Here is a 23596-nt window from a genome sequence, read left to right as displayed (position 1 = left end):
CTTCTACCAGATGTTGATAGATTATTTTTCCTTTTTGTTCAGTTCTTACTTCTTTTAAGTTATGGCACATCCATCTTACCATCCCCGATGATTTGGGGAAATTTCCATAATGCTCTCTGTAGATCTGTCCTGTGAGAAAACACTCTCTTATATTAGCATGCTCTAGTTCTTGATTTTGTTGACACAGGTTTGTTTTTTTCCCCCAGTCCCGGGGCTTGAACTCAGGGCCTGACCACTGTCCCTGAGTTTCTTTTGCTCTAGGCTAGCACTCTATGACTTGAGCCACATGGTCACTCCCAGCCTTTTCTGTTTATGTGGTTTACAGAGGAATGGAATCCAGGGCTTCATGCATGCTAGGCAAGCACTCTACCACTAAGCCACCTTCCCAGCCCCTTTTGACAGAGTTTCATAGAGGTAAAGACACAGAGAAAAGAAAGCTGAGCAGTCATGATTTGTTGGACCACATATACTAGAAATTAGGAGTTCCAGAAAACAAAAGGAGAAATTATTAGAGCACCAAAGTATTTTTTTTAATTGTAAAGGTGGTATACAGAAGGGCTACATTTACGTAAGTCAGGTAGCCATAGCAATTATATGGGGGAGATAAAGCCTGAAAAGGACTTACCCACCAAGGTTTCTGTCTCAGTATATTCTTTTGTTTTTCTTCTTTATTGTCAAAGTGAAGTACAGTTTCAAATGTAAGGCAGTGAATACATTTCTTATCCAACTTGTTACCTCCTACCTCATTTTTCTCTCCCCTCCACTTTCCCCCCAGTGTATTCTTATCACACTCTTGGGGATCACAGGTATTTTAAGTGATATGACAGAGCTATGTAATCTGTCCCCGGAATAATGGTCACATACACAGAATTTTGCTTATTATTTCAGGGACTTTGCGCAAACCTGCTGCACAAGGTGAAAGAGATTTTTTTTTCTACACATCATTAATGCCTCAAGTGCCTAAAATATAACTAGTCTATCAACAGAAATGGTGTTTTGGCAAATATGTCAAGGCCAGAGTGTGAAGAACGGATAAATGATCAAGGTAGCTCTGTAAGATAAGCTAAGATGTACTCAATCAACCCATGTGGATGACAGTTCTAATTCTGCTGTTCAAAGAGTTCCAGTTCAGGGGAGGGGTTCAGACAGCCCTGTGACAGGTAAAGCAAGGGATCTGGTGACACATATCGGTCAGATGTGGGAAAGGTGGGGCAAGCAGCAAATATTAGAGCAAGACAGGAGACTTGATCTGAGCTTTGACTTTTTCTGACTTAGTGACCTTGAGAAAGTGCTCAGTCTCTTTAACTCTTACACACTTCATTTATTAAAGAAGTTCAGCTTTAAGTTATAAGTGAGATAATGATACCAGAGGTTTAAACTTCCCAAGGGAGGTGCTATATCTGGATTCCTTAAGGAAACAGAACTGCTATTTCCTTGACTCTAGGAGCTTGGGTTAATCAACCCAAACAAGGAAGCATCAGGAGAAAAGAGATTTCAGAAAGTACATTTCTTCCTGGCATCAGTGGCTCATGCCTGTAATCCTAGCTACTCAGGAGGCTGAAATCTGAAGATTGTGGTCCAAAGCCAACCAGGTGAGAAACGTTCCTAAGACTCTGATCACCATTTAACCAGCCAAAAGCTGGAAGTGGAGATGTGGCTCAAGTGGCAAAGCACCAGTGCTGAGCAAAAAAAGCCAAGCTGGCAATGCCCTGAGTTCAAGCTCCAGTACCAGCTCAATAAAATAAAAAAACTGATAAGCTATGATATTTGATACATTATGTGTATTTCCATCTCAAATATTCTCAATTTACAATAAGCTTATTGGGACATAGCCCCAGTATAAATGGAGGAAATACAGATGTTCATTCATTCAGACCTAGAGACAGTCCTAGTAATATACTATCAGGATCATGGTAGCTCTTAGAGGAATGCTTAATTTTTGTCCTGAGCAATCAATAAGACTACATTATGTGTGTTCCATGTCTTTCTACCCTCTTTAGAATCTAGGATCCACACTATGGGAATTTCTGTCTGCCTTGTTCATTGATGGACTCTTCACACACTTGCAAGAGTACCGATCACATAGGAGCTGCTCAAAACCATCTACTGGATTAGTGAACATTTTTCAGCCAGAATCTCTGTCCAGAGACATACCTTCTTCTCCTCTTACCACAACAGTCTGGATCTCAGAATACACCAAGTCATGCTCTTGGTATTGCGCTGGAAAGAAAAGACAACATCTCTGGGCTGTGTTGTCAATATTGTAAGTTACAAATGCCTCCTCCCAAGCACTGCTCCTATTCTTCTTGGACACACACTGAAGCAATTGTTTATGGCAAATATCTAAGTTTGGGGAACTGTGGGGAGCTGAGGGTGACTTTGCAGGACTCAAAGCACATTATCTTCCCAGCTTTGTACAAGGGTGTCCTTACCATTAACATACAAGGGTTGCAGTTCTGTCGGGGCGGGGCGGATGGAATGAGGGGACTCTGCAGAGGCAGGGTTGGGAGGGCTCCTGTGAGATGTAAGAACACATAGTCATTCATGCAGCATCCAACAGGTACAAAATGAGAGTGAAAAGTCCAGCAGTTAGTAAGAAACCAAAGGGTTTGCTGGTGCTTCAAGTGCTCTGTAAAGAGTCAGGTTGTACTTTTGAAAGAAATCCAAGGATTGTGGTATAGGCAGATTGTTTGGGAGCAGAACCAGAGAGTCTTTGATGTCTTGGTGACAGTAGTCTCCCAGAATGGTTCCAACAACCAGCCTCATCGTCAGGAAGTAGTGACTAAGTGTCTTTACATTGTCACATCTGGATGATTCGATGAAGAAATATGACCCACTCCCTAACTCCTGGTTATAACCTAAGACTCAGATACTGACATAGACAACATTTTCCAAACTGAACTGAAGCGCACATAGTCTAATCAATACACATGCGTGTCTTGGGTAATAATAAGAATGTTAGAGACTTAGGTTTCCCTGGTAAATGTGGAGCATCTGTAGAAAATCTGGAATCTAGTCGTTGTATGTATTGGCATAGTAACACAGTTTAACTACCAGACTGTAGGTGTCAGAAATATTCTCTTTCAACTCAAGAAAATCAACAATCTTTATGACCATGCATTCACCAGAATGGATTGATTTCAGATAAAAAAAATCTAAATAACATGTGAAAAGAATAATGCTATAAACACACAAGAATGATTCCAGGAAGCCTCATTTTTGGCCTATTCAAGAGACATTAAAGTGGAAGTGTCTAGCCATAGGATTTAAAAGAAATAACTTGATCAAAATTTGCAAGCTCACACAGTTTTGCATATTGTATACTTGGGTAACAAAGAAACACTTACTTAGTTTCTGCTTCCTGAAAATCATTCCCTGAAAAATGAAGCAAAGGCACATTCATGTCAGCAGAGGGAGCTCTTTTTCAAAGACTTCCCATACTGGAGAGACCCAGACAGGTCATCCAGAAGTTAATACAAACATGAGCCCAGAAATGATCCTCATGAAAATACTGATGAAAAAGGATTGAAGCATGCACATAGATTTCTGAGATCAGTACTACACATTCCTGAGTTAGACGTGCAATTATTTGAGATCATGACAACTTAAGGGTGCATTGATATGCCTCAATAAATAAATATTAATGAGACAAAAAAATTACTCTTACAGAGTAGTGAGCATTCTTTGGATTTCAAGGAACATTTGTGGCTATGCCCATAAGAACCTCAGGTCCCAACTCATGTTGGAACTCAAATTCCAACTCATTTTTACTAAGGAGAATTGTGGTAGGAGGTTCAAAACTCCTATGCCCAGCCCAGTATCAGGGCATAGAAATGCTTGCAAGAACCTGAACTGAATTAAGAGACAGAGTGAAATGTTCTAAAGCTAAAAAAGTGAGCCTGTCTTCTATACCAGGCTTTCTGGCACCTGAAGCTAGCTCATCTAAGGCTTGGCTAGAAAGCCTTTGAAGCATTCATATATCTGGGAGAGAACCCCTCCGGAGAGAGGGAGGCTGAACACTGGGGAATGAGGCAGCTGAGACACAAGATGGACGGCTCAAGCTTTGACCTAAAGAAGTCCAGCTTCCTAGCTAGTTCCCACTCCTAGCCATTTCTTCAGATCCCTCTGGTTTACTTTCAATATCTTTTTATGGTAGACTTCAGATAGAAAGAAGTATCTAGCTGGCTAGTTCCCAAATAAATTGTTTAGATAAGTTATTTGAAGCGTAACAATAGAAATATCTTTTTTCCTACCTGCTAATTGAGAATAAATATACTAGAGGGGGTTTAAGGAGCTTTATCTACTTGGGTCTATTTGGGAAATTTTCCTTCAAGGAAGAGATGTGGGTTTGTGTGACTGTTGGGATGACAGGTAGTTAGTAGGCAGGGACCCCAGCAAAGGGAAGGAAAGAGCACAAACCTGATTTCCTCCAGCTCCAGCAGGAAAGCAGCAGGGGAAGAATGCTGAAGAGGCCTCCAGCAGCTCCCAAGCCCACGAGGATACTTCTGTTGCCTGGGATCTCTAAGGGGAAAGAGCCTACGTGAGCTCCAGCAGAAAAACTTAGGGCTTGAATTTGCTGTGCCATCCTGGAAGCCTTCCTCATTTTGACTGCAATCCTGAACCTTACCGACAGAGAAATCTAAGGGACCAGGTAAGATCCCTGGGACCAAGGTATGTACAGGAAAGATCCTGTGTAGACCAGGGCAGAGTGACACGGAAAAAATCTCTTTCTACCTTCGATGAATCACTTCAGAAATTAACAGCTTAAGGGGAATTCATGTGGGGTATGTGTATGTGGGGGTGTCTATCCCATATTTTTATAGTCTAGTTTCTTGAATATCTCTCCCAGACATCAAGTAAGAGTATATGCTTGGAGAACTAATAGATTGGTTCACCAATAGAAACTCTGATATTGGGAGTTTCTGACTTCTGTAGCATCCATTTTAATCTGTTATCCACAGCCAGAGAGATTTCATTCAGTTTATCCACTTGCTTAACATTTACCAAATCACAGCAAGTACTAGGCTGAGGTTCAGCCTTAAAGATCCAGCCAGTAAACACAGTAACAAGACTCCTGCCCCTGTGGAGCTTGGGGGCTAGAGAGAGGAAACACCAATAAACAAATAAATGGAAGGTAAGAGCAGGATCAGGAGACAAAGAGTGAAATGGTAATGTTGCTTTCCATACAGATTCTCAGGCCCCAAGTAAACCAAATTCAGACTTTGGACAAAATTAGATAGGGACCATCTATACATCAGAGCAAAGGCAAATGTAATGAAATTCCATTCATTTCATCTGATTCCTGGCACAGAATAGCCATTGGCCAGCAGGTGGCATTTCTCTTTCTGTCCTTCCCTTCCTGACAAAACCAACAAATCTGTCATTTGACCTATGGCTGTCCTACCTACAAACAGTGTTCAGGGGCAGCCAGCCTGGCATCTCTGTCATGACTGCTCAGGAGGAGGTGAAGAAGGGAGCAGGCACAGTCCTGGGACGCAAGGGCTTAGCCCCGCATCTAATGTTGTTTGCTTGGGCCTGTGCCTGTTCAACATGAAAATCAGCTATACCCATGCTTGGGACTAAATGGCTATACTTAAGGAAAGTTAAAAAAATCTGTTTTAGAAAGAAAGGATTCTAAAATCATATTATTGGGCTAGGATCCCAGCTCTTCGACTTACTAGCTGGGTGGCTAAGGAAAATGATTTAATCTTCTTATGCTTCAGTTTTCCCATCTAGAAAATGGGGTACTATATTTAGGCTAGTCATAGCAGAAGATCACAATAGCCCAAGAGCCTTGCTCCTATGAACACATAAAATGATGCTAAGTGAAATGAACTCCACATTATGGAAACAAGTGTTATATCATTGTTGTAATTATTTTCAACATGCCATGTGAAACTGAACCTTTTTTGTTGTTATTTCTCTCATATTTCCTTCCTGTGGTTGTACCCCTGTTATTGCTGTATCTCATCTGAGCACCCTGGATACTGTATATACTGGTATTAGAACTAGGGAAGGGAAAGGGAATATCAAGATCGAAAGACAAAGGATGAAAAGACAAACGATTCCAAAAGCAATACTTACAAAACCATTTGATGTAAACCAACGGTTCAACTCATGGAGTAGGGGAGGGGAAGGGGGGATGGGGGCAGACGGGGGGGGGGATGAAGGAGGAGGTAACAAGTTGAACAAGAAATGTACTCACTGCCTTACATATGAAACTGTAACCCCTTTGTACTTCACTTTGACAATACAGGGGAAAAAAAGAAAATGGGGGTACTAATAGCATTTATGTGTGTGTGTGTGTGTGTGTGTGTGTGTGTGTGAAGTGGCCTGGATCAGAAGATGAGAACCCATTCCATGATCCCAGTCTCCTAAAGCAAGAGGAGTAATTTGCACTTACGTGTGTATTACCAATAGATTCACTGCAGCCCTCCGCAGGACTATAACCTATGTGGTCCCGGAGGCACAGCTTTTAACTTTTCTACCCTTCTCTTCTTCTTCCCCTACCTTGATTGTTGACATTCCCTTGAAATGCTATGGACCGCAGTCTTTCTATTGAGAAGGATTCCCAGTATTTCTGCTCCCCAAGCTGTTCCTAGGCAATGTTGCATGCTCTTCCATAGCACCTAGTTCTGGGAAAACATTTCAGTCACCTGACCTGGGGAGGGCCCCACTTGTCACTGGACTTTCCCCCAAGGGAGCTGAAGGGAAAATTGAGCAGCAGCTGGGCCTTTAGTGTGGCAACCCCTTCCCAGAGCCTTTAACTAAATGGTTCAGGTTCATGATTTTGACTGTCAGAGCTGACTGCTTATATAAATAGCACAGCTCCCTGCCTACTTAGCATGGTTGATGGCAGGGACTTGACAGTGTGGCACTTCTGTTGAGAACTTCAACATTATTATCCATCTCTCTGAGCTGAAAGATTTCATCAAGGTTCAAATCGGTGTTGTCATGTATAAATTCTGTGACTATATGCAAATTACCAAACCTCTTTGAACTCTTCTTTTTCTGTAGAATGCAAACAGTAATAGCTTTATGTTCTAGGATTGTTACTACAACCAACAGTCAATGAAAGTAAAACTCATCCATTCCATATATATGTATATATACATATATGTATACATATATAGTATATATAATACATGATCCAAGTACTGCTCCAGGCATTTGACATACAATCATGCCTAAGGCAAGGATCCACCCTTGTGAGTAACACAGTGTACATGGTCATATTCTTGGCTTGAGAGTTGGTGATAAGTTCTGTGGAAGGAGAAATCAAGCAGAGCCAGGAGAGGGAGAGTTGGGAAGAGGGCTGTGAGTTACAGTGTATGGAGGAAATAAGGGAACATGAGGCTGTGGAGAAAGAGCAATATGAAGGTCCTGAGGTAGGGTTATGCCTGGGAATCCAAGGAAGAGACAGAAGGTCAAATGTCTGCTGTGAAAGTGATAGGAAGAGTGGTAGAAAATTGAGTCAAAGTGAGGGGAAGAAAGCTAGCTCATGCAAGGCCTGGTGAGTCACTGGGAGGAGGTTGGCTGTCATTTTGAAGGAGACAAAAGCTGGGGAAGGATTTTAGAACAACAGAGCAACAACTTGTGATTTTAGAGTTCTTTCTGGTGTATGGAGACTACAATACGGAGCAACGAGTTTAGCAGAAGACTGGGATTGCAACAATCCAAGCAAGAAATTCTGCTGGTCTGGATCTGGGGTGGAGAGTGGAAGGAATTCAAAGATATAACATAGATTCTAAGCTACATTTGAAAACTAAAGCCTTCAGAACTTTCTGGAGGATTGTTCATGGAGGAGTGGAGTAGTATCCAGCATTTTGGTCTGGGCAATCAGGAGAGGGAGCTTTATATATTTACCAAGGTGAGATCTTAAGCAGAAACTTATTTGACAGTCAAAAACAAGTCTGGGTTACATATGAGTTATGTTTGGGAGGTTAATTTGGTATTCTGGAGTGCTTGGAATAAGAACGTGGGCACATGTTTTGAGTACAGACTAGAGGTCAAGTTGTCGGTTGAGTCTGTTAGTCTGTCAGTAAATAGAAGTTACACATGCATTCAGTCATGAGGCTTGGCAAAGAAATCTACTAATAGAGCACAGATAGAGTCTAAGGACACATACTTGAGAGTGTCCAAAATCTAAAGGTTGGAAATATGATGAGAATCTAGAAAAGAAACCTAAAAAAGTGTCTGATGAATAGGTAGAGAAGCAGGAGAAAGTTGTGGCCCTGAAGTCAAGGAGAATAGTTTTCAAGCAAGGAAGGATAATTGTGATGAGTATTGGAGGTAGGCCAAGTAAGACAAGAAACAGCACTGCCCACAGCCTTCCATGGCCTTCCATGGAGGTCATCAGTGATCTTCCTGAGAAAGATGGTGGAGCAGAAAGAAGCAGATCAGACAGTGGTGGATTTCAGAGAGAATGGGAGGATTGAAGAGAGTAGATGTCACTTTTCAGAGGAGTTTTACTGTAAAGAAAGGCACAATTGTTTATTGGTGTTTTTTTTTTAACAAAAGAGCATTACTGGGTAGCCAGAATCCAACTTGAACCTGAGACGGAGGAGGAATAGAAGCCCAATAGAAACCATATCCTAAGCATCAAGGTTGTTGACTAAGAAGTGGGTTTGGCCCAGTATGGCTTCTGGCCCAGAGAAAATGAAGGCTATGCAGTACAGCTGGAGCTAGCTGTAAGCTAGGCTGTGAGTTGTTCCTTCCTCAGTGGACCAAGCTGGGCTCTGTCTATTGTCTTTACGTGTAAACTTCATAAGCTGCTGGCACATAACCCCTCAGGCCTGCACCAGTAAAGGACTGCCTTTGATGCCATGGGTTCTGACCATTTTGAAGCTACTGTTCTGATTTATTGATTTATTGAAATCAGGGAAGATTTATTGAAATGAGAGGTGTAGCTGACACTTCAGTGACAGAGCTGTGTCCCACTGTGGCTAATGAGGTAAGGCTGTTCTTTAAGATGAACACACAATAGATCAGAGGACACACAGACCAAATCACCTCAGCATGGTCAAAGGGCTCCTGATCAGCATTAGCATTACTCCACGGTCACGCTTTGCTGGGACCTGAGTGAGTTACTAATAAGCAGCTAGCAGAAGATGTCTGTCACAAGGAAGGATGGTAACATGGAAATCAATAAAGGAGAGTTGTGTCACTGGGTCATGCTGACTCTGCCCACTCCTAGTTTGATGTAGTCTGTGGAGAATAAATAAGGTCAAAGGTGATGGAAACTCACCTCTCACATTGATGGTCACCACCTCACTGTGGACGGGGCCGTAGCTGTTATCGGCTGTGCAGTAGTATCCGCCAGCATGGCTCGCCCTGATGGCAGGGATCTCCAGCTCTGCTCTCTGGGAACGCTCAGTTTTCCTCCCCAGACTCTCCTTCATGTTCTCCCTGTGCCAGGAGAACGTGGTGTACCCTGTGCCTTCTGCCATGGAGCAGACAAGGACCAGTGTCTCCCCTTCCACTGCCTGGCCCCCTGGAGGCTGGGTCTCCATGGAGACTTGAGATACAGGGATCCCTGGGAAAGGAGAGGGCAGGTGAGGGCCAGGCAGGGGAAGGCAGGACTGGTGTATAGGGTTGCTATTTACATATGACTTTAAGACATGCCTCTCACTAAGAACTAGCCTCGTGACCAATCCACTGGATTTTGGATGTAGAACATCAAATGTGCTAAATTTCCAATACCTTCGCAAAGCCCCAGGAGCAGTCATAGTCTCTCCCTGGAGATGCATTGACATTTTGTCTGATCTAACTGGTGGTCTGAATGATTTTTGAGAAATAGGGGGAAGTGGTAGTGGCTATGAAGGCACTAGGCTGGACCGCACCTGCTTCCAGAAGCCCTGCCCTGGCATTTATACAAAGCTGGTATTATCATATTTCAGTTTACATGTGTGTACCTCCTTCTTTTGTGCTGTATGCACACACTGGATTAGGAAGCAGTGGATGTTTGTTTTCTAGAATAGCTTGGCATTGTGGAATCTACCACTCAGGAGCAGAGCATCTTGTTCTCACATTGTTTTCTCCAGACCTTGTATCTAACTCCATGAATCAACTCTGCCACTTTCTGTACGACCAAGTTGGCAAAGAAAACTAAGCTTTTAGGGAAATAGAAGCCTGGCATCTCTACGAAGATGACAAAAACCCATCTCCAATGGACAGTTTCTATACCCATGGGGCCAGAAGGAACAGAAGAGGCAAGAAGATGTCACAGACCCCCCCCCCTTTCCCCCGAACCAGGCCACCCAGGTGCCACACTCACTCTGCACGCTGATGTGTAGCAGGAGACTGTGTTTGCGGACGCTGTGGGTCACGGTTTCGATGCCACACCCATATAATCCTGAGTCCTCCTTCCAGAGGATTGGGATCTGCAGCTCTGAGGAGTTGTTCCAGCCGGACAAGATGACTCCGTTGTCTCTGAAGAAGATGAAATGAAGGGGAGTGTCCAGTCGCTCTGGATGAAGGTGCGTTTCGCAGCTCAGGTTGACAGAAGACCCCTCCGTGGGCTGAAAGGCTGTGGCATTCAGCTTTGGATGTGGAAATCGTTCTAGAAGAGAAAAGTTAACTCAAGCTCTCTCTCTCTCTCTCTCTCTTTTTCTTTCTCTTTTTCCCTCCCTCTGTTCCCCCCCCCCCCCCACCTCCTTCCCTCTCTCTCGCTCTCTGGCTGGAGACCAGGACTGGAACTCAGAATCTGACTTGGAAAAAATTATACTAAGTGAAGTGAGCCAGACCCAAAGAAACATGGACCATATGGTCTCCCTCATAGGGGATAATTAGCACAGGTTTAGGCTACCCACAGCAGAGGATTATAAGAGCCTAATAGCTATGCCCTTATGAACGCATAAGATGATGCTAAGTGAAATGGACTCCATGTTATGGAAACGACTGTTATATCACTGTTGTAATTACTTTCAACATGCCATGTGAAACTGTAGCTTCTATTGTTGATGATCCTCTTGTATCCCCTTCCTGTGGTTGTACCTGCACTATCACTGTATCTTATCTGAGTACATTGGAAACTGTATATACTGGTATTAGAACTAGGAAAGTGAAAACGAATATCAAAATCAAGAGACAAGGGATAAAAAGACAAACCACTCCAAAAGCAATACTTGCAAAACCATTTGGTGTAAACAAACTGAACAACTCATGGGGGGAGAGGGATGGGGGAGGGTGGAGGGGGAACGAGGGTGGAGGTAACAAACAGTACAAGAAATGTACCCAAGGCCTAACATATGAAACTGTAACCTCTCTGTACATCACTTTGACAATAAGAAAAAAAAAGAATCTGATGCTTTTTATAATTGGCCCAGTGCTCCACCAACTGAGCCATGTCTCCAACATCTAAAGGGTTGGTTATTTCTTTTCTTCAGTTTCTCAACAGGAGAGTATTTTGCACTCTGGGAGAAACAGGACATGTCTGACTTCCCTAGGATGGTCATTACAGAGAAAGCAGTCATTCTTATTTCTCTGCCTCCTAGGAGACTTCTGTCTCTCACTTATGTGGAGTTTTGATAGTGTTATAAACACTTTGTGGCATGCCCAATGTTTCCAACTTCGACACTACTAAATTCATCCGTAGGAAGTGAAGGTTTCACTTTGAAATTTTGTTGTTGTTGGTGGTAGTGGTACTGGGGTTTGGGCCCTGTATTTGCTAGGAAGGTGCTTTCCCACTTGAGCTACACCTTTAACCCTTTTTGCTTTTGTGTGTGTGTGTGTGTGTGTGTGTGTATGTGTGTGTGTGTGTGTGTGTGTGTGTGTGTGTGTTGGCCCTAGGGCTTGAACTCAGTGTTTGGGCACTGTCCTGGAGCTTCTTTTATTTGAGGCTAGTGCTCTATGACTTGAGCCATAGTGTTACTTCCAGATTTTTCTGAGTAGCTTACTGGAGACAGGCTGCCTTTGAACTACCATCATCATCTCTCAGTCTCCTGAGTAGCTGCATTAAAGATGTGAGCCACCAGTGTCTTTCTACCCACCAGGGTGGGAATCATATATTTTCTACTAATTGAGTGATGGTACGGACGAACAGACGCTAACACAGCAGCCCTTCAAGCCTGCTTTATTTATTTTTCAAAATAAGGACAAGCTTAGACCACAATCCCCCCCCCCCCCATTTGCAATTCTCATGTAGCTAGAATAATAGGTTTGCATTATCATGTCTAGTTTTTTTTTAATTGGTTGAGATGAGCTGTTGTAAATTTCTTTGACCAGGCTGGCCTCATATTTTGATCCTCCTAGTCTGGGCCTTCTGAGCTAGGATTGAAGGCAGGCACATCACCATGTCTGGCTTACCTTGAATTTTAATAATTTTTTTATTTGATTTAAGCACATGATTTTTGCCATAAGATCCAATGCATTGATAATTGCCACTGTTATTTAAACTTGCTCTTGGAATAGAAAAATCCATGCTGTTGCTAGAGTTATAGAGTAGGTTTCCATTCCACTTATATTTCACAGAAGATAGTTTCTCTTTCCCATTTGTTTGGCATCTCAGAAGCAATGTGTCTCCTTCAAACACAGAATGTGGAGCCTGCAAGATTAATGGACCTGGAAACAATAGAGATAAGACAGCATCCTTTAGGGGACTACTTCCTCTGTATGCCTTGAAGTACAAAGATTTGATTGTCTTTTCTTCTTCAACAGGATTTTGTCTCCTGAAACAAGTATAATGGTCTCCTTCAAGGCCAATGTGTCACACTTAAGATACAAATCCGATATAAACTATAGGCATATTTATATGATCATTTAAAGATGGATTCAAACTATGATTCTTCTAATAAGGACAAGAAAAGGCAAAGGAAACATGGCTTAAATTCCCTGACATCATAGAATATGGGGAAAATCAATACCAACCTTCTCCCCAAATCTCAGAGTAGGGATTATGAAAGAAGTGGCATGTGGAGAAATGTACAAGGCAGTAGTTCAGGCATGGGTATATGCTATGTAGTGGGGTTTTTGTCAGAAACATAAATCTAGGCTCAAGAGACAATAAAGATGACCCTCTATGGAAATCATTGTATTATTCTGGGGCTTGAATTCAGGACTTCAGACTTTCTGCTCAAGGCTGACATTCTATCATTTTTAAAATTAAATAACTGTGGAGAATGCCTCCTCCTCTAGATCTGTGCCCATGGAGGTGATCCAAACCAGTATGTCTAAACTAAGGGATACTGCAAAAGAGATATAGGGGGGTTTGAAGCCAGTCAAACAGAGAAGTAGGAATGAAGAAAGGACAGCTACTGGAAGTGGCTGAGTTGCTCAAAGTGCTGGAGCACTAGCCTTGAGAGAAAGAGCTCAGGGTCAGTGCCCACGCTCTGAGTTCAAGCCCTACAACTGATAAAAAAAAAAAAAAAGAAAAGAGAAAAAGAAAGGTCAGCAACCAGGAGCAGAATAGATGAAGATGAAAAGCCTGAGGTTGGAGATTTCCGCCCTTCTTTCTGGGCTTCCCATCTTCTGTTTGTGCTCAGCACATTCATGTGTGTGGTTTCTTCCTTACAAAGCTCCGAAATCACTCAGGGAATGTTTCAGATAGCTTCTTTCTTGTGCCACACAAAACTAACTTACTGCCTTCACTATGTAAGTATGAATAGATGTTCATTCATATTAAGCATTTACATCCAAATTTTAACCAACAAGCAAAAAAAAAAAAAAAAAAAAAAAAAAGGAACCCTCAATTTTCAAGGGAGAAACACTTACAGACCATGAAGAAGACTGTGAAGTTGACAGGAGCTGAGGTTAAAAAAAAATTAGATAGGAAAAGAGAAGTACATAGAAATATCTTTAAAAAATTAGATAAGAATGAAGTATCCAGCTCTTTCAACCCCCAGGAAACCAGGCTAAATTCAAAGCCATTTGTCTGTCTTTCTCACCTCTAGAAAAGGACAACTGCACAGGGTCACTCGCAGGTGAGCCCGGAATCTGACATCTGAACTCTCCAGATTTATGGACCTCCAGGGTGTTGCCTGAAGTTTCTGTTTCTTCCGCTTTTCCCGTGTAGTATTTCTGGTACCATTTTGTTTCCTTGGGTTCGTAGGAGTGAAACCCTTTGCATGTCAGGCGCACTGTCTTTCCGAAGAAGACTGTGGTCCATGGAGGATGAAGGGAAATCACAGGCTTGGGTACAGCTGCTGAGGAGAGGGAGATGGAGCTGAGGCAGGGGCGCCTGCCTTCCCTGCCACAGAGATTCCTGAGAGATAGACAGATGGTCTGGCTTTGGAGAAGCCCCAGTCATCCAAGGAGGAACACTGCTTCCACATGGCCTCTGGTCTTTACTTTTCACATGGCCTTACTTTACTGCAAGGTACTGTGATAGATCTCTCAGAGCCTGTGGAAGGGGCAAGCCTAGGAGGGCTTATAGACCATCGATGAATGGAAAGAGGCTCATAAACTCTCTTACCTTTTCAGGTAGGCCAGAGACTCAGGTACATGTATGACTTATACTTCTCCTGACTCCCTCCAGAGCTCTTCATGTAACAGATACTTCTCTAAGATAAATGTACCTATACCAGAATATGCGATTGCAAAATATGCTCTTTGGAATATGGATTATTGTGAGAATTGATAAGCATCAAAAATAAGAAAAGCTCTAAACACAGAGTCAATTTCCTTTTGTAAAGAAAATTTCTTTTGGTAAGATGTCTTGCTCTCCTAGACTTTCTTCATAGAGATAGTAGTAACTTAAATTTGCAGAACAAACTTTATTAAACAACTCTTAGTCAATATGTATTTCTGATCTTCTTTCCATAACTTGCTTCCCCTTCCCCAAAGCCTCAAACTCGATTTCCTTTGTTAGCATGAGATAGTAAATCAACTTCAGTCATCTGGCTCACACAGTTTAATGTGTGAGCTCTGCGTGTACATTTATAGCTAAAACTTTACTTTCTCTTGGGAATCTGTCTTTTTATTGGTTTTAATTCATCATCTTTAGGCAATGAATCTCAAATGGAAGGAGGGAAAAATACATCTAGCTCAAGTATGTGGTGAGATGGAATTTGCACATGGAGAGAAGATAGCCATTTGATAGTCAATTGTGCAGTTTTGGGGAAAGGGCCAACTTGTATTTTTACTCATACCAATGAGAAATATGCATTAATTGAACTATTATCTGAAGTGCAAGAGTGCCTAAGCCCCAAGCATCCAAGACACTCTTATGACAAGAAGACACTAACCTGGGATGAATTTGGCCCTAAGATTTTTGAAACATGGAGGGACAGAAGCTGGAGAATGTATGGGCAAATATAAATCTGAAAAAGGCTTAACTCTCCTTATTGTAAGCAAGAGAAGAGACTTTTCTCTCCCCCCCCCCTTTTAAGAAATTTATTTCTCTGATCTGTTCACATGTTTGTAAATCTTATGATCATCGGCATCTGCTAGTCTCAGCTAAGTCTTGGGTGCCATCTTTTTGTTTGGTAGCCATCTAGGGATATATTCCTCGTCTTCCCAGTTCCTATGGGAGAGGAAGAGCCTAATGTTGGTGAGCTCACAATGCTCTAATAGGCAAAACTAATGGTCTCTCATCAAACTCTGAGAACTTTATCTCTCTAAGGAAAAGCCAGTTAGCTAACATAGGTGGTCTCCAAGGTTCCGATGATAAAGTTAAGATGACATGCTCCTTTAGGTCCTTTTGCTAGTTAATGTTCATCTGGAAAGCAATGTATGCATGGGTTGTTTCTGCTTGCCTGAACCAAGGAGTGGGATTCCTTTCTGTCTTTTCAGTCTTTTAGTGGATTGCCTGTGATGCATCCTGGATTTATGTTTATTTATTTGATAATAAAAGTGTGTTTTCTTTTTTTTTCTAGCTATGTGAAGATAATTTTCTTTTCATTAGGGGAGAATTTTGTTTTAAATGATAGTTCCTTATTACTGGGGCCCTTCCTTCCTTCCTTCCTTCCTTCCTTCCTTCCTTCCTTCCTTCCTTCCTTCCTTCCTTCCTTCCTTCCTTTCTTTCCTTCCTTCCTTCCTTCCTTCCTTTCTTTCTTCTTTCTTTCTTTCTTTCTTTCTTTCTTTCTTTCTTTCTTTCTTTCTTTCTTTCTTTCTTTCTTTCTTTCTTTCTTTCTTTCTTTCTTTCTTTCTTTCTTTCTTTCTTTCTTTCTTTCTTTCTTATTTTCAGTTGGTTGTACAGTCTGAACTCTGGGCCTGGGCGCTGTCCCTGAACTTTTCGGCTCAAGGCAAGTGCTCTACCACTTGAGCCACAGTGCCGCTTCTAGTTCTCTGGTGGTTAATTGGATGGAGATAAAAGTCTCATGGAGGTGGTCTGGGAATATGGCCTAGTGGCAAGAGTGCTTGCCTCGTGTACATGAAGCCCTAGGTTGGATTCCTCAATACCACATATATAGAAAATGGCCAGAAGTGTCACTGTGGCTTAAGTGGCAGCGTGCTAGCATTGAGCAAAAAAAGAAGCCAGGGACAGTGCTCAAGCCCTGAGTCCAAGGCCCAGGACTGGCAAAAAAAAAAAAAAAAGTCTCATGGACTTTCCTGCCCAGGCTGGTTTTGAACTGTGATCCTTAGATTTCAGCCTCCTAAGTAGCTAGGATTACAGGTATAAGCCACCGATGCCTAGCTTGCTGGGGCTCTTTCTAAATTTGAGTGTTTATTTTCTGAGTTGTGTAGTTTTGAGATTGTGAGGACTAACAACAAAAAATAATTGCTATACAAATTGTTCACTAGGAGAAGTATCTTTCTTGTCACAATGCTACTGTCTGGCCTGCTCAAGATCAGTGTTGGGGGTAGGCTAATCTTTCAGTGGGAATACAAATGAATTTGTATTGCTATTTCAGATTCCATCCAAGGTGTAGTACTCCAGAAAGTTGGTGAGAGTTCCATGGAATCACTGTTCTGATGGCTTCTAACACTACTGAGGGGTGTGGCAGAGCAAACACAGTTAACAATCGAGGAGGAGAAACGATAACATGGGTCTGGCTCCTGAAGGTGAGTCCCAATGCATTTTCCTCTAAAATGCTGCCCACCACGGTTTAAAAAAGCGAGCCTTGACTTTGAGGAGTGCTAGGTTCTTGTAGAGAAATTGTGCTGGGGACTAGAGGGCTGCTTTTATAAACACACTGACTTTTCACTTGCATATGTCTGATGAGTAACTGAACACAGGATAAAAGCTTGGCACATCTGCCTTCATATTGCATTGATGCCTGTTATTACTTTAAACACTGGGTCCATGGGCTGGGAATATGGCCTAGTGGCAAGAGAGCTTGCCTCATATACATTGAAGCCCCGGGTTCAATTCCCCAGTACCACATATATGGAAAATGGCCAGAAGTGGCGCTGTGGCTCAAGTGGCAGAGGGCTAGCCTTGAGCAAAAGGAAGCCAGGGACAGTGCTCAGGCCCTGAGTCCAAGGCCCAGGACTGGCAAAAAAATAAAAATTAAAATTAAACACTGGGTCCAATTCTCAAATTTTCATGTAGTTGTGTTAATCATTTAAGAGTACTTATCTAAAACTAGTAACATAGTCCAATATTTACCTAATCTATCTCCTTGAAGGTTGAAGACAGAAGAATAACTATTTTCAAGATTTTAGACTTGAGGACTGGGAATATGGCCTAGTGGCAAGAGTGCTTGCCTCCTATACATGAAGCCCAGGGTTCAATTCCCCAGCACCACATATATAGAAAACGTCCAGAAGTGGCGCTGTGGCTCAAGTGGCAGAGTGCTAGCCTTGAGCAAAAAGAAACCAGGGACAGTGCTCCTGTGCTCAGGCCCTGAGTTCAAGGCCTAGGACTGGCCAAAAAAAAAAAAGATTTTAGACTTGACATGGTGGTACACACCTGTAATCCTAGTACTAGGGACCTTGAGGCATTGTGTAGCTGGGGCTACACAATGCTGGCTTTTTTTTTTTTTTTTGCTGGCTTTTATCAGCTGTCTTTTGCTGCCTGTTTGCTTGTACTGATACTTTTATATGGACTCCAGATGATGTCACAAATATCCAAATGGCCCTTGGGGAAAAAAGGCGCCCTGCCCCAGTACCTGTTACTTTTTTGAGTCATTTCTTTACCCCAATTTATCTCAAATTCTAGGAACAAAAAGCTGGGGCTACACAATGTAATGTAATAAAGAAAGACACAGAGAAAAAAGGATAGACAGGAGGAAGGAAGGAAGGAACAAAGAAAGAAAGAAAGAAAGAAGGAAGGGAGGGAGGAAGGAAGAAAAGAAGGAAGGAAGGAAGGGGGAGGGAAGGGAAGGGAAGAGAACGGAAGGGGAGGGAAGGGAAAGATTGACTAGAACATCATAATCAACAGAATACCACACACCATATTTTACTATGTCTTATTACAGATCACAGGAATGGTACCTATAAGACTCCCATCATTTCCCTAAACCTGAAGAAGGGCAGGTGTCACCTCCAAATGACTCCATTTTGTCTCTTTACTAGGAGTAGGAAACATCTAGCTCCTGGATCATATAAGGCTTGCAAAGTCATTTGATACATGGCGAGACAGACATACTTTTTGTTGGCTTTTATCAGCTGTCTTTTGCTGCCTGTCTGCTTGTACTGATACTTTTGTATGGACTCCAGATGTCACAAATATCCAAATGGCCCTTGGGGAAAAAAGTCTCCCTGCCCCAGTACCTGTTACTTTTTTGAGTCATTTCTTTACCCCAATTTATCTCAAATTCTAGGAACAAAAAACTTTGCAGAAAAAGTATCTCATGACAAGAACCAAAATCTCCTGCTTCTCCTATGTAACCCTGAGATATTTGCCAATACCTGTGAAGCAGTTCTTTTGTTGGTGGTGTTGGTTGGGGCTTGAACTCAGGGCCTGGGCACTGTTCCTGAGCTTTTTTGCTCAAGACTAGCACTACCACATTGAGCTACAGCTCCACTTCCCACTTTTCTGAGTAGTTTTTTTGGAGTCTTATGGACTTTCCTGCCTGGGCTGGCTTAGAACTGTGACTGTCAGATTTCAGCCTCCTAAAAGTAGCAAGGACTACAGGAATGAGCCACTGGCTCGGAAGGCAGTTCTTACAAGTTTTCTATACTCACTGTCTTCCCATTGGGACCATGCAAACAAATTCCTTTCCTGTCTCATCTCTGCTGTTTAGAGCCACAGACTAGTCTTCTTGTACCCCCAGAATGAAGCCCCTCGTCTAAGACTTCAGTAACAGAAGAAAGCTAGGGAGAATGGGGGTTCTGGGGAAAAGCTTTTTCTTTGTGTTAGAAGAAGAGAAGCACGCAGGTGGTTCTCTGACAGCTCCAGTTCCCTCTACCACCCCATCCCACCCTTTCCTGCCTTGATTACAGTCATGAAGCCTGAAGCTACCAAGCTGTGGCAGCCACCACACTTGAAACAAACAAAAAATCAATGTGAGATTCATGCCTTTTTTTGTGAAAATTGCTGATGTCATGTAATTTCTGGGAAGTAGAAAATAAGTAGTATTGTTTTTTAAATAAAAATATCAATTTCAGGGTACATAGTTTACTGTAAAATTTTACATGGAATCTCTTTACATATGTTTCTTTCTTGGGAGTTTTACACTCAGATAAGGGAGAGTATTTCTACTGAAGGGCCTACAAACAATTGTTTTTTCCAAAGCTTGGGACTTTAGGGCTGGGAATATGGCCTAGTGGCTAGAGTGCCTGCCTCGTATTCATGAGGCCCTGGGTTCAATTCCCCAGCACCACATATACAGAAAATGGCCAGAAGTGGCGCTGTGGCTCAAGTGGCAGAGTGCTAGCCTTGAGCAAAAAAGAAGCCAGGGGCAGTGCTCAGGCCCCGAGTCCAAGCCCCAGGACTGGCCAAAAACAAACAAACAAACAAAAAACCCCCAAAGCTTGGGACTTTAAATGTTCTTACCAATTTTTTTCCTAGATGAACTACCCAGATAGGTTCATTAGTTATGGAGAAATAAATAAATAATAAAGGACTGCCTCTACCTGGGAGTAAGAGCTGTGAAGTGCTCTTAATGGGTGCTTTAGGTAAGAATCCAGATGTGCTGTTTGGTAATGCAAGACATTTGCAAGTGTTTGCAGACTTAAGAGAGAAATTTTCTTAAAAGTTTGGACAGAGTGCCCTATGTTCTCAGTGAAAATCGCATACATTTCTCCTGTAGAAAATAGAAATCCTCATCAGCGTCCTGAAAAGCCCTGCAGACAGGGAAATGGGTACCCTGAGCAGCAGGTCTTCTGCCAGAGAGTAGGGGGCTTCCTTTCTTTGGTGGATATGACTAGATTCCTCTTTGATCTGGGTGAATTGCCCTGTCTGTGCAAGAGGCTCCATGACCTTGCCAGGACCTTCCTGACTTTGCTACTCAGTCAGTGGGCTCTGATATTAACCGCATATAATAACTGAAGCAAATCATTCTGTTTCGTTTCCCCATCCCGAAACATTAATCAGAGTCTTGCCAAGTTCCTTTACTTGAGGGTAGGCAGGGAGCTGTGGGAAATGGTACCAAGGGGGAGAGCCACGGACCCAGGCACTGCAGGAGACAGTGTGCAGCCTGTGAGCCATGACACCTGCTGGCGGGGAGCAGGGTGACCACCAGCAGCTCCCAGGATGCACTTGGTGTGCTTGAAAAACAAATACCCGACAGGGTTTTCCAAACAGCTATGTCTGTTTTCTTTCTGTTGACTAGTAGAATGGATGGGAGTTCAGAGTCATCATGATTTGAGCTATTAATGGTAAAAAATAAATCTCAGAGAATAACAAAGTTGGGACTAAATTGACTATACATGGTTAGGGGCAAAGCTATGGGAGTCCAATCTTCTTCCTACTTTCAAATAGTGGCCTTTCTTTTCTTTCTTTCTTTCTTTCTTTCTTTCTTTCTTTCTTTCTTTCTTTCTTTCTTTCTTTCTTTCTTTCTTTCTTTTTTAAAATGATTTTTCCTCTTAGGATTCTCTGCATTCTGTCAGGCTTGTCTTGAATCCCACCTTAGGCCAGTGGTCCCTCCTCCTGCTGAGAATCCTACCGTGTGTATCTCAGCCTTCCACGGCAGATTTGGTTTGTGAGTGATTCTCAAGTACGTGCTAGGTGCACGTAGGGTCCCAGCCAATGGAACAACATGTTTTGATGTCCTTTCAGCCACAGGTAAAGGAGAAAGGGGACAACTAGGTTTATTCTTAGAGATATTTGAGATAGAGAGGCTAGTTATTAGAGATATAATAGAAAAAAAAAAAGAAAGCAGGAACTTACCAAATTGTCCACTGCCTGCAACTGCAAGAAAGGCAAAAGATAGGCATCAGCACAGAAAAGGAGTTCCCAGCCAGCTTCCCCTGAGAGCCTGCATGCCACCCATCTACTTTCTACCAAGAGGAAGAGAAACATACTCAGTTCCACCCACTCAACAAATCGGAGGAACACAAGGGTCAAAAAAAAAATGAGGACCGGGCTGGGAATATGGCTTAATGATAGAGTGCTTGCCTTGCATGCATGAAGCCCTGGGTTCGATTCCTCAGCACCACATACACAGAAAAAGCCAGAAGTGGCGCTGTGACTCAAGTGGTAGAGTGCTAGCCTTGAGCAAAAAGAAGCCAGGGACAGTGCCCAGGCCCTGAGTTCAAGGCCCAGGACTGGCAAAAAATAAAATAAAAAAAAACAAAAAAAAATGAGGACCATAAAAATGAGTTCGTAACATAATTGTAATGAGTTAAATTAGCAATTCAATTAATGGTTGCTGTCATTTTTTAAAAAATATGAGGCTGCTGCTGACAGCATCCTCTTGGCTCCATCATCTTGTGGAAATTAATATTTAATAGAATTCTTTCCTCCATCATTACTATATAAAGTCAAGTCACACCTGTTCATCAAGGCCCGACTAAAGTCTTTTTTGATGCTACTCTGCTGAAGCAACCTCTCCTTCCTCATGACTCAAAACACTGCCTGCCATAGCTCATCTGGAACTTGTAATTGGACATATAGCATGGGGTAGTGATTAAAAGTAAGATTTCTAAAAATAGGTTATGGGCTGGGATGTAGCTCAGTGGCAAAGCACTTGCCTAGCAAGTGCAACGTCCTTGGTTCTATCCCCAGTACCAAAAAAGAAAAGACAAAAAAAAAACCCCAACAACAACCAGGTTATGCGTTTGAATCCTGACACTGTCACTGTACTAGCATCAATCATGCTACCCATGTCTCGGTGCCTTAATTTCTAACTTTGTACATGGAGGTAGGAGTTACCGGTATTATAGGTGCTCCAGATGTTGACTGATAGAGAACAGAGTGGGCTAATACATGAGATATTCTTAGAACATTGTCAGAGGTCATCAAGAATCAGTTACTACTAACACCCCTTATTCTATGATTTGTTGTATAATATTTTCTCTTCAGAGCCCATCAAGAATCAGTTACTATCAACACCCCTTATCCTATGATCTGTTGTACAATATTTGCTCTTCTGTTGTCAAACATTCTTGCAGTTGTACTTTGATGCTCTAATCAGTGTCAGCTCTTGAGGGTAGAGCTGCACCCTTTCCCTGCCCCTGATTTCTGCACTCTCTGTGGTACCCAGCACTGTACTATATTGAGTGCTTCCATCCATCCACAAATTACTGAGCTCTCACTGTTGTAATTCTTCTCTTAGAGTCTACATTTACACATGAGAACAAGATAAATACACTTTACAAATACTTGATATACAAAAGACTGCTTTTCCAAATTTCCCCGTGCTTTATTTGGACAAATACTGACAAATAATACCAAAACATGGAAGGGAACCAAGGAAATCCATTTTATTTCTTTTCCTGCTCTTTGCAAATAAGGGTGGGTTTGATCTTAGGATACAGAGCAGGAACAACTATTCTCAGTGCAAGCTTGTTTCTCACTCAGCTCAGAGTTAGGATATAGTCATTCACAAAGATTTCATTTTGTCTTTTTCTCTCCAGCTCCATGAGCTGTTATTTAGGAAGGAAACTGAATCTAGCAGTAGGTTTTTGGGTTTTAATTTTGCTGTTACTTTTACACAAACAATATTCCTGATTTGGGGCAGAATTTTTCACTGATAGCTAAAAGCAAAAGTAGATGAGGAACACACCTTAGTAAATCAATTACTTTTCCCTCTCATACCATGAAATCAATATCTCCCCCACTGCTCATTTATGCTATTCTGAAATGGGAGTAAAATCTATTCTTTTAGCCAGCCAAGGAGGGGCCTTCTGCTCTTGATGAGGCCTAGACCAGGCTTCTTTACATCACTTACCAAGGATGAGCAAGGATGCACACAGCAACATGGAGGCCTGCTCCAGTAGCTGGAGAAGGAGCAGTTGTGAAAGAAAGGCCAGGAAAATCAGACAGGCAATGCAATGCATGTCCCACTGCTTGCCCACAGGAGTGAGTTCTGAAACTGGCTCTGTCATGTGTCTTTGGGTATAGCTGGTTACATTATGAAGTAAAAAGAGGAAGTAAGCGGCTCTCCTTTAAAACATTCAATAGCATCTTACTCACATGTTATAATCCAGATAACTATATATATATAGAGAGAGAGAGAAGAGAGAGAGAGAGAACAAGAGAAGAAAGATCTTGCTTCTTGCTGGTTTTTTTTTTTTTTTTTGGTCCTGGTTCTTTTCCTTCCTTCCTTCTTTCCTTCCTTCCTTCCTTTCTTTTTTTTTTTTTTGGCTCAAGGTAGTGCTCTACCACTTG

At 42.3% G+C, this 23596-nt stretch overlaps 1 protein-coding gene across 1 annotated transcript; it reads right to left on the bottom strand.

Moving 5' to 3' along the window:
* Window positions 1-3343: 3343 nt before the first annotated feature.
* Fcrl4 (Fc receptor like 4) lies at window positions 3344-23260 on the bottom strand. Its single transcript, XM_048358209.1, has 8 exons — window positions 23157-23260; window positions 21155-21175; window positions 13884-14141; window positions 12307-12561; window positions 10277-10561; window positions 9248-9535; window positions 4420-4521; window positions 3344-3375 (listed from the first exon to the last, which is right to left on the bottom strand). The coding sequence occupies exons 1-8, from the start codon at window positions 23185-23187 to the stop codon at window positions 3344-3346; spliced, it is 1272 nt and encodes a 423-aa protein (XP_048214166.1). The 5' UTR covers window positions 23188-23260.
* Between the last annotated feature and the right edge of the window lie 336 nt (window positions 23261-23596).

The sequence above is a fragment of the Perognathus longimembris genome, chromosome 11 (assembly GCF_023159225.1).
Source record: "Perognathus longimembris pacificus isolate PPM17 chromosome 11, ASM2315922v1, whole genome shotgun sequence".
Classification (NCBI taxonomy): Eukaryota; Metazoa; Chordata; class Mammalia; order Rodentia; family Heteromyidae; genus Perognathus; species Perognathus longimembris.
This window is presented reverse-complemented; position numbering and strand designations above follow the sequence as displayed.

Coding starts and splice junctions, on each gene's coding strand:
- Fcrl4 (XM_048358209.1), bottom strand. CDS start 23,187: ATGTTGCTGTGTGCATCCTTGCTCATCCTTG. Junction 9,536..10,276: donor GCTACACATCAGCGTGCAGA/GTGAGTGTGGCA, acceptor CTCCTTTCCCAG/GGATCCCTGTATCTCAAGTC. Junction 3,376..4,419: donor CTGGAGCTGGAGGAAATCAG/GTTTGTGCTCTT, acceptor TTCATTTTTCAG/GGAATGATTTTCAGGAAGCA.